Genomic DNA, 13,550 nt, shown 5'->3' with positions numbered 1-13,550 from the left:
TTCTAATCCTGTAAGTAAAAAAAACATTGAAAAAGTCATCGTTGATGACAATCTCTCTCTTGTCGACGACAATCTGTGTAACATCGACGATGCCTTCGTCGACGGCAGTGGTGACGGCGATGGCGAGCCAGCCTCCTCCGTCGACTACATTCGACGAAGACACTGTCAACGGAGATAACATCGACAACACCGTCGACGATGACACTGTCGACAACGACACTGGCGATGACAATACCATTGACGACAACACCGTCAATGACAGCACCGCCAACGAAGGAAGTGCCCTTATCTATGACTTTTGCACAGTCGACGAGGATTACTCAGGTCACTAGAGTAATGAAGACATTTTTACATCTGTCTATGCAAGACTATAGCAAGGTGTCACCTTTGCTTCCATCGCATCTGTTGGAAAGGTATGTAGAGGAAGAGGATGATGAGGATGATGGCGGCCTCTAAGGGGTAACTCCCAGCCTATTTGAGCTCCATATGAAGTGCCAGGAGGATGATGAAGATTATCAAGATGAGGCACAATATTACCATGAAGGGTATATGGCTCCATGCCATAGTTATCAATTTAACTTCCGACAGGGACCACGCCCCATGGATATGGCCAATCTACTACCATCATTAATCAGGGATTGTGAAGCCATGTCGGTGGATTATAGACAACAATTCCCTCCTCACCAACATCAATCAGAAAACCAGGTTCCCTCAAGCGGAAGAACCTGCAGGTGCACCAGGTCCTCAACTGCCGAGCACACCAGTGAATATACTGAACTCGGGGGCAATTGACCCCGGAGCACAGAACATGTCCTCCTTGGAAGAAGAGGTAGAGTAAAGTGAACTGCCAGATCCAACATCCGCTCCTGATCCTTGGGATGACTTCGTGATACCAACACTAGGGGTGGGCGGAATTTGCGTAATCGCGTTACGCAAATCTCCGCGAAACGGTAAAAATCTCCGGGAACACGCAGAAATTCTGCAAACACACAGAATAGCTTGTTCGCAAAGCTATTTTTACTGCTCGCAATTGCTGTTTGCGTGCTCGGGGGGCATTTGAGAACGCGAACAAGCAAAAAATGTTGCGAAGTCGCGGAACGCAGAATTTTGGGCAATTTCGCGTTCTCTGCGGAATGCGAAATTACCCGAATTCCGCTAGCGGAACAGAATTTACCACCCAGGCCTATCCAACACCATCACCTTTCCTGCACTTTCCTTCAGACTCTCCTCCAGAAGATATCGGGAGTTTCACAACTTAACGCAAAGGGCAGCCAACAGGTTCCAATTGCCTACTACCATAAAACAAACAGAATGTTTCCTATATGATTTCAAAGAGGACTCAAGGAAAGAGAAACACTGCATACCTATCATTGAGCATATATGGCAGGAGGGCATCAGGATCACCAAAATACCAGCATCCTTACCACCGGTGCTGCCTCATGTGGAGAAGAAATAAAGGGCTCCGGATGATTCTCCATCTTGCATTATTTGACATCCAAAGCCAGATTCAGTCATCTCCTAGGCTGTGCAGAGGCGCTCTAAGTACACGACTACCCTGATTACTCCCCCACCCCCATGGAGAAGGAAGGTTGTACAATGGACATCCTTGGGAAAATGTTTTCATCAATGGCAGCTGTGACAATCAGAACAGCAAATGCTCTAGCGATTATCGGCCGCTATGGCCACCAGATGTGGTCCGACATGGCAGGACTAATACTCTTCATCCTGGTGGAAAACAGACAAGATGCATGCAAGATCCCGCTGGAGGGTGAGCGTGCTGCTTCAGAGACAATTGACTGTGCCCTTGACATGGCAAACAATGGTTTTAGTTACTTAGCACGAGCAACTGTACTTCAACGTCAAGGATGGCTACTAGCATCCACCTTTAGACCTGAGGTACAAGAAAAAATTCCTGATATGGCTTTTGATGGTGAGTCACTCTTGGAAAACACATTGATGAAGCTCTATTGGCAATCAAATATGATACGGACACTGTAAAATCTTTGGGAGCTCTGCAGTACAGAAGAGTACCATTCAGGGGTGCTACAAAGGAGGATATCAGAGGGCTCAACAATATCAGCCATACCAGTCTCAATATTGGCAATCTTATAACCCTCCATCTTATCCTCAATCATTGATGGTTTCTCTCGCCAGGGAGGCCGCAAGTGAGCACCCCAACAAGGCCGTGACTCAGGCAGAAAGCAATGAGCATGTCAGGGTACCAGCCATCTTCTCTGCCTTGTCAGTGGGTGCGAAAAATTCTGGTTATGTTCAACGGTGGCACAAAATAACATCAGATCGCCGGGTGTTTGACCTTTTCACCAATGGTCAGAATTTATTCAGCGGCCACCAACCACTCCGCCCAAGTGTCCCCCTCGTCTTCACTTATTACAAAAGGAAGTCTTGTCCATGCATCTCAAGGAGGCAATAGAAGAAGTACCATTCGCTCAGAAAGGAAAAGATTTTTATTCATATTTTTTCCTAATAAGAAAGAATTCAGGAGAATGGAGACAGATTCTGGACCTAAGGATTCTCATCAAATTTCTCAAGAAGCAGACTTTCAGGAAGGTATCACTCTCCGATATCTTGGGTTGCTTAAACAAAGGAAATTTCATGAATTCGCTCGACATGGTAGATGCATATTTCCATATCCCAATCCACTCGAAGCACTGACAATTCCTAAGAGTCACAGTGGCTGGTATCCAATATCAATTCAAAGTGCTCCCCTTTGGCCTCAAATCAGACCCACAGATCTTCACCAAGTGCCTGGCGCCAGCAGAGGCGACCCTGCCGTCTCAGGGGTATCATGTATTTCCGTAGCTCGACGATTGGCTGCTCAAAGCAGCAACCGTGCAAGCGGCCAATCGACCAAAATAGTTTGCCTCTGCTTGTTCGATACGTTGGGACTTACCCTACAGAGGCAAAAATTGGTTTTGCATCCAACTCAAGTAATATCTTTCCTGGGAGCATCCTTAGACACCATTCAATGCAAAGTGTTATTGTTCCCGGAGAAACGGCTATGTCTGCAAAAGCTTGCAAAGACCATATCAGAAAAAGGCTCAGTTTCTGTGTGAATGTACAAATCTTTACTGGGGATGTCCTCTTCGGCGATAAGCCTGGTACCTCTATCCAGACTGAAGATGAGGCCTCTTCAAGAGGAACTACAGAAACAGTGGCAACAAGCTTTGGGATCCTACGAAGATGTAATTCGAATCATAGCACGGATGGTGGAAACACTACAGTGGTGGTCTCAGGGAACAAATCTCGTTCAAGGCCTGACTTTCCTGCAGAGCACCCCTGACTTCATTCTAACAACGGACGCCTCCATGGATGGCTGGGGAGGTCATCTACAGGACTTGCGAAATCAGGGCAAATGGTCTTCGTGCAAAGAAAGCAGCACATCTTTCCTGCCTAGAGTAGCAGGCTCCTCAGGGTTGGTTCGTATGGACAGTATGACCAGCATGTACTATGTCAACAAGCAAGGGGGAACAAGATCCATTACGCTATCTCAAGAAGCGCAGGAATTTATGGGAATGGACAACACACCATTGAATCCTGTTAAAGGCCGAGCATGTCAGGGGTCTGCACAATCCTCTAGCAGACACGTTAAGCAGGTCTCAGTCCAGTTGCCATGAGTGCAAGATAGAACAATCCCAGCTGGACAAGGTATTTTAAAAATGGGTGAAACCAGCATTGGACCTCTTCGCAATGGAGGAGAACGCCAAATGCCAATATTATGCCAGCAGATTCCCTCTACCAGGGTCAAGGGGGAATGCCCTTTTAATGCGATGGTCAGGGATATATGCAGATGTTTTCCCCCCATCCTGTTAATTCCCAGGGTGCAACACAAAATGAAATCAGAAGGCTGTTGTCTGATGCTGATAGCGCCGCTGTGGCTCAGGCAATATTAATTCATTGAACTGCTCCTGCTGTCAGAGCCAAGGCCCATTCGCCTGCAGCCATCCTCAACGATGTTATCAAGGTACAAAGGCCTAGTGAATCATCCATAGCCACACTTTCTTCATTTACATGCATGGCTCCTGAATTCCTAGAATTTAGATACCTAAATATACTGCAAGAGCGTAGAGAATCATTGCTAAATCCGGAGCTGAATGCACTAGCAAAATATATTGTTTTAAATGGTGAAGATTCTGTTTCTGGTGCGAAAGAAATAACGTTCACCCGCTGCAAGCCCCTACTGAACAAATGTTGCCGTATCTCCTCTCTCTGGCTAAATCAGGTCTCCCTTTCTCTTCAGTGAAGGTTCACCGGGCTGCAATTTCCCGTTATATGAAATCTCCTCAAGCTCCTTCTCTCTGTACATCTAGTCTTATAAAGCAGTTCATGAGAGGTCTTTTCCGCACATTTTCCCCGGTGCAATCGCCTCCTCCAGAATTGAGGCTCAATTGATGAGACAGCTGCTTGAACCAATTCCCAAGGCTGAGCTTAAGTTGCTCACTTGGAAGGTATCCCTCTTAATAGCTCTAACTTCTGCAAGGAGGATGATTGAAATACAAGCCTTTACAGTCAAGGAGCCTTTTCTACATTTCACTGGAAACTATGTAACTTTACAGAGAAACCTGCTGCTCCATCTGGCCCGGCAGAACGGGCATTGCATACGTTGGATATCAAGAGGTGCATGAAATTCTACCTACACAAGACGAAGGAGCTAAGGAAAACAGATCATTTCCCGGTCGCTTACGGACAAGGAAAACAAGGAACATTGGTAACAAAGGCTACAATCGCCAGATGGGTCTCATCTGCGATTCAGTTCTGCCACAAAAAGGCTAACAAGTCTCTGACAGCAAGGACTAAAGCACACTCCACAAGAACAGTTTCTGCATCAGCAGCTTTATTTGCTAGAGTGACATTAGACAAGGTATTCTGTGCTGCTACATGTAAGAATGTCCACACATTTACGAATCATTACTGTCTACAGTCTGCAAACAAGAGGATGCAGCGGTTGGTCAAGCGGTGCTGCGGCATCTCTTCATTGCTCTGCATGGCCTCACCAGTATTGGTACAGTAAGCTACTACAGTTATCGACACATCCAGCTATTCCACTGAAGGATACTTTCCAGATTACATGGGCAAATCCTCCAGCATGATCTCAAGTCACAGAATTTGACAGCATGGTTCCTGACCACTTAGAATTTGGTCATTTAGTTCTACTGCAAGAATTCAATGATATTTTAGCGCAGTCTCAAGCCCTGCCAACTAATAAGATTTACAAAACTAAATAGAAGCATTTCTGTGCCTGGTGCTAGAATAATGGTCATCATCCACTTCAAGAAAAACCTACTCAAATCCTTCCATATTTGTTACATTTAGCTAAGAGTGGACTCAAATATTTATCAGTAAGGATCCATCTGGCTGCAATCTCGAGATTTAGGGGTACTGAAACTTCAATGTCTACTCTGTTTTACCAAAGAATCAATAAACAGTTTATGAAAGGCTCTTCAGAGCATTTCCACCTCTGCGCCATCCTCTGGTTTCATGGTAACTCTTGGCTCTGGCAACATCCGCCAGGAGAGTGGGAGAGATTCAAGCATTTACCAACAGAAAACCTTTTCTCCAGTTCACAAAGGACACAGTCATTCTCAGAACAAACTCTAAATTCATTCCGAAGGTTCCTACTGACTTTCACCTAAATGAACTCGTCATTCTTAAATCCTTCTTTCCAAACCAATCATCAAAAGCAGAAAAATCATTGCATTTTCTTGACTTGTGTAGATGTCTTAAATTCTATACAGACAAGACAAAGGACATATGAATATAAGACCAGCTATTTCTGTTGTTTGGTCAGCCATCAACAAGGCCTAGCCCTTTCCCAACAGAGGATTGCTTGTTGACTTTCAGCCTGTATAGCTTTCTTTCATGCCAAGCATCCTCTCCAGGGAAGTGTGAGGGTGCATTCCACCAGGGGCATGGCTTTAACTGCAGCACTGTATGCTGGAGATGCCTTTGAAGGACATCTGCCATACCGCCACCAGGAGGAGAAGACATACGTTCATGTAGCACTAATGCCTTGACTTGGATGCAGAAGCTGACACAGCAGTTGGACAGAGAGTCCTAAAAAACCTGCTTAATTACAGGTGAGCCTTCTTCCAGCTCTGTTGTGTTCCATATTGTACACTGCTTGCTACTCTCATTCAAGCGTGTGAATATGTAAAAGATTCAATGTTGGAGAATAAATGTGTTATTTACCTGAAACTCTATATCTGATAGACTTCTAGCCGCTGGTTTCAGAGTGGATCAGGACATTTTTTGTGTGCAGTACCACTGCTTACCGGTTGGTGGCGTTGATTGGCTCTGCGTAGCATTGTCAGCATCGGTCACGCTGGATGTGAAGTCAGTGATTGACTGACTGCTCTGAATATGGTTGATGAGTATTGCCAGTGCTTTTATCACATTGTTGTACATTGGGGGCTTGCTGTCCGGGGAGGGGGGGGGGGTCGATTTACATACTGTTCTCCTTTCACTAATTGAGTTCAATAGGAGACTAGGCGTAGCGTTGTCACCCCCAGGCTTAGGCACACACACTTGTTTGGGTGGTACGTTTTTTCAGTTTTTTCAGTGTTATGACTACTTTATTGTTTGGGAGTTGGGGTGTTCCACTAGTGAAGATCGAGGGGATGGGTGGGGAATGGGTACGATTTATAGACTTGAGCTTTTTGCAATCTTGTAGACACATGCTCGGCATACATGTACTGATAGTGATACCGTATAGCAGCTTAGATACCAAATTGAAGAGTAATGCATAGTAAAGGTGTTGACACTATAGTGGTTATGTCTTGGAATGTGCAGGGCTTAATGATGCTCAGAAAAGAAAACAAGTATTACATTATTTACAGCATCACAATGTTGACATTGCATTTTTGCAGGAAACCCACTTGTCGCCACATAACCCCCCCAAATGTTGCCGGTAGTTGGGGCGCAAATCGTTATTTTGCCAGTTACAGCACCAATTCTAGAGGGGTTGACATTTTAATCCCCAGGAGGGTACCTTTTTGAGCGGTAGATGTATATTCAGACCGGGCCGGTATGTGCCTACTAGTAAAAGGATGGTTATTGAGGAACATAATACTATTTGTTAATGTATATGCCCCGAATATAGACATGAAGCCAAGAGCCAGGCAGACTCTGACAGGGTTGACTGCTGCTTGGCGTCACTTACATGCAGATACACAGATGTATAGTCACTGTGCGGCTCCGCACAATAAATGGACAAGACTGGACTATTGGTTTCTCACCCCTGATGTGGCTACATGGCTAAGTGAGGCTGGGCGCTTACCGTATACTTTGTCTGACCATGCCCCAGTTACGGTGAGACTGAAGATCCCTGGCCCAGGTGTTAGAGCCAAGCGGTGGTGATTACCTGAGATTTCTCTGTGCGATTCAGTATTTGCTAGCGAACTTGGTCAGGCCATAGACGAATATTTGTAACTTAATGAGGGTACAGTGGACACGAAAGCGATGCTATGGGAAGAAATTAAGGCTTATATAAGAGGGGTGTGCATATCAAAAGGGGCTGGGATTCTCAAAGACCTGCGTAATACCCTCTCCGGAATTGAGAGATAATTGATGGCTCACGACCAAGAGCAGGGAAATGCTCAGATGCCTTGTTGGGCTGAGGCAACGGGCGGCACTATTGGCAAGAGGCTACCGAGATGGAATCACACTATCTTGGAAAATACGCGGTCGCCAGGAGGTGTGTGGAGGGAGAACACGTTGGCTAGAATGATTCAGCCACACAGGGCCCCAACATACATAAATTGCTTGAATGGGGAAGAAGGCAAGACTATAACTCACTCCAAGGGAATAGAGGCCAAAATATTAGCATATTATAACGATTTATATGCTATGAAAGTCTCCTCAGATACGGATGCCAGTAATGCCTATTTGGATATAATAGCATTAGTATGGCTGGAAAATGCACATAGGAAATTCCTGGCAGAGCCATTTACAGGGGATGATGTAGTTCAGGCCATAGATGCAATGGATGGGTCCAAGGCTCCCGGCCTGGATGTTTTTTCTGGCAGTTTTCACAAACCCTTCAAATGTACACTGGCCCCCCACTTGATAGATGTTTACCAGGAAGCAATAGAAAATGGTGTGCTCCCCCCACTCTCCGCGAGGCAGTTATCACACTAACACATAAGGCTGGCAAAGACCCTAAAAGCTGTGGCTCCTACAGCCTGATGTCTCTATTGAATTTTGATTATAAAATTCTGGCGAAAATGCTGCCTTACAGGCTGGCCCTGATAGTTGACCTGCTGATCTCACCTGCACAGGCAGGGTTTATTCAACATAGGTCCACTGCCATGAATCTTTGCACCTTATTTGCCACACTCCACAGGATGTCACATACCTTGCCAGCAGCAGCAATGCTGTTGGATGCCGAAAAGGCCTTTGATTCTTTAGAATGGCCCTTTCTCCAAGCGACGTTAATAAGGCTGGGGATGCCGCCCAGGATCTTTGTGGTGGTCTCACGCGCCCGTCGGCTCATATTCAGGTGAATGGCATGTTGACGGTGTCCTTCACGCTGTCGAGGGGGACGCACCAGGGGTGTCCTCTCTACCCGTTGTTATTTTTCATTGGGATGGACCCCCTGGTGCATCACTTTCAGGATAATCATTTCCACAGGGGCATACAATTTAAAACGGGCCCATTTTTGATCACATTATACGCAGATGATATTATTTTGTACGTTCGGTGCCTGGATGAAAATCTGGAGGCTGTTTTGTGGGAGATTACCCGCTACAGTGTGCTCTCTTGATTGCATATTGATTGGGGCAAATCTGACATTTTCCCATTGACGGAGGCACCCTGTAACCGGGACACTGAACTGGCTTTGAAGGGGTGTGATGACTTGGTTAAATATCTTGGGAAAGTTATACATAGGGACCCGGGCCAAATACTTTAACTTAACTACGGTCCAGTCATGGAAAAATTAGATGACAAAATAGAGAGGTGGCTTAAACTCCCACTCACCATGGCCTGCAGGATAGTACTGGTCAAGATGGTGGTTTTGCCACAATTTTTATATCTGTTCCAGAACATTCCAATACCACTATACAAGACTTTCTTTGCCACCCTGCGCTCTAAAGTAATCCGGTTGGTGTAGGGTGGCAAACACCTGAGGATTAGCTGGGGCATATTCACACTCCCCTATGAGCAGGGGTGGTTGAAATTCCTAATTTTTGCATATACTACCTAGTTGCGCAGTGTAGCTTCGATTCACGAATTCCATATTTACCCGGTGGATATACAGACGCTGTCGACAACCACATGGGCCTGGATGCAATTGGCTCGAACTACAGGAGTGCAGTCGCTGTATTCCCCCGGCCCTCCCGCTTGCTGGGAACATCTGGGTATCCATTACCAAGGGGGTCACAGTGCAACGAACATTTACTACATTTAACCTGAGCACGATTGAGGATGTGAATGTGATCCCTGATGGGCACAAATTCACCAGGGAGGAGAATGGAAGATTTCAGGGAGCCACGTTCCTTGATCAGTTCAATTTGTGCAGATTGCAGAGAGAGTTTAGATCCCTGGTTCCGAGCTACCCCCTGGAGTCGCAGGAGCTTCCCCCACTGGCACTACTTATTAAGGACATAACCGGTGAGCACCTCATGGCTAGGATGTATAGAGCCTCTGTGGCTATGCTCCCAGTTAGGTATGAGGGGGTACGGGCAGCCTGGGGACGGGACTTAGGTGCCCCCCTTACTGATGCACAATGGAAGGCATGCTGCGAACAAACACGTAAAGTTTAATTCAACCATACGCACAAGATATTACAGTTTACATTTTTATGGCAAGCACACATTTCTCCTGTTAAAGTTCACTGTATGGACCCACTGCGCCCACACACCTGCCCCAGATGCAGAACCCCGATGGCTGATTTTGCGCACATGGCTTGGACTTGTGTCAAAGTAGCTCGATTTTGGACTCATGTATTCAGTGAGTTATCCAACATGACAGGCTTGAGCCTTCCCCCTTCACCTAAGCAGGCACTGTTGGGGTATGTGCAAGAGTTCGCTAAGCCATATAAGCGTTTCAGCGCAATTGCATTGTTGTTAGCGAAGAAGTGGCAATTCACTGGGGGAGTAAGTACCCGCTAACACTGAAAGGCTGGATGTTCAGCATGACGTATTGTAACACCAACAGCGAGATATATGCACAGCTACAACACCCAGTGTCTGGGCCATTAGACATGTGGCTGCCTTACAGGTCTTATTTGTTGGAACAGATATCTGCTAGCTCACAGACTGAACAGGATACTGACCGCAGAAAGCTGAAAGCAATTGAAATATTTAGCGGGTGCCGGCGTATGGGGGGAATGGGATACGCCACTGTGTTACTGGGCATTGAAATGTACCTGTGCTGTACAGGATCATAGTGCATTAGAGAATCCTTGATGGTTGTAGGTTTAGAGCATGTGACTTGAGATGCTGTTTGTATTTTATAAAATTTATAAATGTAGATTAAATAAATGTGTTTTACAGGCCCTGGGTATATGGTATACCAGTCTACAAGGAACCTACATGTAAATTAAATAGCAAATGGGGGTATTTGACAATCAAACCATGTTTAGGGGAGTAAGCACAAGTACTATAGAACTGGTTAGCAGTGGTAAAGTGCACAGAGTCCTAAGGCAACACAAGCAAAAATCCAGCACAATTGGAGGCATGTGGGCAAAGAGTCTAGGGGAAGACCACCCAAAGGCTGACAGGTCTAACACCAATGCTAAGTAACTTGTTTTTCTCCAACATTGGTATCTTTTATATATTCACATTCCCAGAGGCTCACCATATTCATTTTCACACTTGTGTTTTGAAATCTGAGCTATGGTGGCCTCTAAGGGGAGTAGAGAGCTTAAGCCTCCACATCATTGGCTGAAGTTTGAGTTCTTTCAAATGAGGTTGATGTGTTACTAAACATAATATGATATTTTAGCCCTGTAGCCATTTTTCAATATATACTGTATGCTGTAGATGTTATACTGTAAACTGCTATTTTTAATATACCAGGGATTCCCAGCCAGATGACGGGGGATGATTCAAGCATGTGAATATATAAAAGACAACAATGTTGGAGAACTGGAGTTAGAGCTAGGTAACTTATTTGATCATGGTACTGGCAGGGGAGATGGATATGTGAAACACCAATAACGCTTGTGACACTCTTCAGGTACCAGGGCACATTTAGGCCGTTGATGGCCCCCTAGTATCTCCTCACTGGGTCATAGAGAGTGGCTGCCAGGAAAGGGCAATGGCAAGTGGGGGCTGTCCCACAAAGATGAACAAAAACAAATAAACAGGAGGGAGTCTCACCACTCGTGGCATGAGAAGTAATTGTGATTCTTAATTTTCAGAGATTGAAATAAATCCATACAATGCCTGCTGTGCAGACTTCCGCTCTTTTGACCTCTGCCCTCTGTACTATGAGAAGAGGCCACCAGATTTCTGCTATGGATATATCCCACCACGCAGAGGTAAGTCACTTTGAAAGAATATAAATATTACTTGTGTCAGAGAAAATGACCTAGAACAGAACTGTTAGGATTCATCCCCCATGGATCGATGGCATAATGGCATTTCCAGCCAGTGGTATACCTGACCCATTGCTCATGTTCCTTCTCCAATTAAAACATGGATGAGATTTTATTTTTATTTTCTAAAGTTTTTAAATCAAAAAAGCTAGATCTCTGGGCAGTTTGTTCCGAATGGTTTTTAAATATTTGACAATGAAGGGAGTAGAATCATTTGTAGAGTTTTGCTGATCTTAATGGCAGTCTTGTCGAGAGCCATAGAAACATATACAATATTGATAATATCGCATAAACCAATTAAAAAGCACTGTAACGGTTATTCTAAATATTGTTAAAACGTAATTTATTAGAAGTTCAATGTCCAGTTACGTACTTGAAGTGAGAGAGCTTTGTTTTCAACAGCAGCACTCAGGCAGGGCTCCTGTACTACATTCGTACAGGATGCTAAGAGCGGCAAAACTATGAAATGGAATGGCACCTGCCTTGCACGTTGTGTGATAGAACTCTTTTTTGCATTTTCAGTGACAGTTTTATTGCTATATGCATCCCCTTTTGTTGTGTTCCCTGAAATTATTGGAGCCACACCTAATAGATTCCCTAAGCACCAAAAGGAACTTTTACTTGTTTGCAGAAAAGGAAAACTTGAAGGAGTGCCTCGCCCCTCCCACTGTGGTATGTGTGTATGGAGAGGTGCATTATCAGTCAGACCTATTAGAGGGCCATCAACTGAGAGTGATTTGGCAGAGCTCAGACCTGTACTCCTAAACCAGTGCGCACACAGGCATTGGTATCTTAAAACAAACTCATTATTTACATATATCACTGTTCTACAAATCATGTAAGAACTTGCACAATAATTAACAATATCTCCAAAAACGAAATAGTCATTTTAATTAAATGAATACAAAATACGCTGCAGTCCTATTTCTTACACATCCCTAAGCAATTAGTTTAAAAACTACCCAAGGTTCTGATTCAGAGTTTGGCGACAAGGCCTCATGTAGGTAAACAGTGCCCCATTCACAGAACTAACTTGAGGCAAAATCCTAAACTTACTACTTTTGGTATTCACAGAAGTTACGATTTCGTCTTAAATTTGTCTTAAGACAGATTTAAGACAGGCTTAAGACAGACTTAAGTTAGGATTTTGTCTTAAGTCTGTCTTAAGACAAACTTAAGCCAAAATCCTAACTTCTGTGAATGCCAAAAGTAGTAAGTTTAGGATTTTATCTTAAGTTAGTTCTGTGAGTCGGGCCCATAGTATTTACCGATTCGTAAATACCGAATTTTACTGATTCGGTATTTACGAATCGGTAAATGCTATGTAGCTAAAAAATTGGTAAAAAATACTGAATCGTTAAGATTCGGTATTTACCGAATCGGTAATTACCGAATCAGTATTTGCCATTCATTCCTAATGGCAATTACCGAATTGGTAAATACCGATTCGGTAAAATTGGGAAAAAATCAAGGGTGGCAGGGTGTCACTTTGACACCCTGTTGCACCCCTGATTAGTGCTTGTGTGCACATGTGGCACACATTCATGCCTTAGGGCATGTATGTCTGTCACATGGTACAGGTGTAAATGCACATATTTGCATTTACATAGGAATTTGTTATTTACCACCAAATAATAGTTGGTGGTAAACAGCGAATTCTTAAAGCCCAAAAGCACTGTTTACAGTGCTTCCTACATGTCATTTACTGATTCGGTAAATAGCGAATCGGTAAATGATGATTCGGTAAAGACCGAATCAGTAAGTACTGATTCGTTATTTACTGAATCGGTAAAATAGCCTCCTACATAGGAAAAGGCTTTTACCGGTCGGTAACGGCCGTTTTCGGTCGTTACCGACCCGTAAAAGTCTACTTAAATCTAGCCCTAAATCTATTACAGCCTTACATCCCACTGCCGAGGGCCATAACAGTTGTTAAAGGCACTGAATCTGAGTTAAAGATTTGAGCCCCACCAAGGGCCTATAATAACGGTAT

General features: G+C 44.5%; 1 protein-coding gene across 1 annotated transcript in view; it reads left to right on the top strand.

Moving 5' to 3' along the window:
* LOC147684201 (uncharacterized) overlaps window positions 1–13,550 on the top strand; it is a 522,357-nt gene that overhangs the window by 102,517 nt on the left and 406,290 nt on the right. The window contains exon 15 of the mRNA XM_086942611.1: window positions 11,381–11,500. Within this exon, the coding sequence (XP_086798737.1) occupies window positions 11,381–11,500 (120 nt within the window). The remainder of the gene's footprint in view (window positions 1–11,380; window positions 11,501–13,550) is intronic.

This window comes from Lissotriton vulgaris, chromosome 11, assembly GCF_964263255.1.
Source record: "Lissotriton vulgaris chromosome 11, aLisVul1.2, whole genome shotgun sequence".
NCBI classification, from domain to species: domain Eukaryota; kingdom Metazoa; phylum Chordata; class Amphibia; order Caudata; family Salamandridae; genus Lissotriton; species Lissotriton vulgaris.
This window is presented reverse-complemented; position numbering and strand designations above follow the sequence as displayed.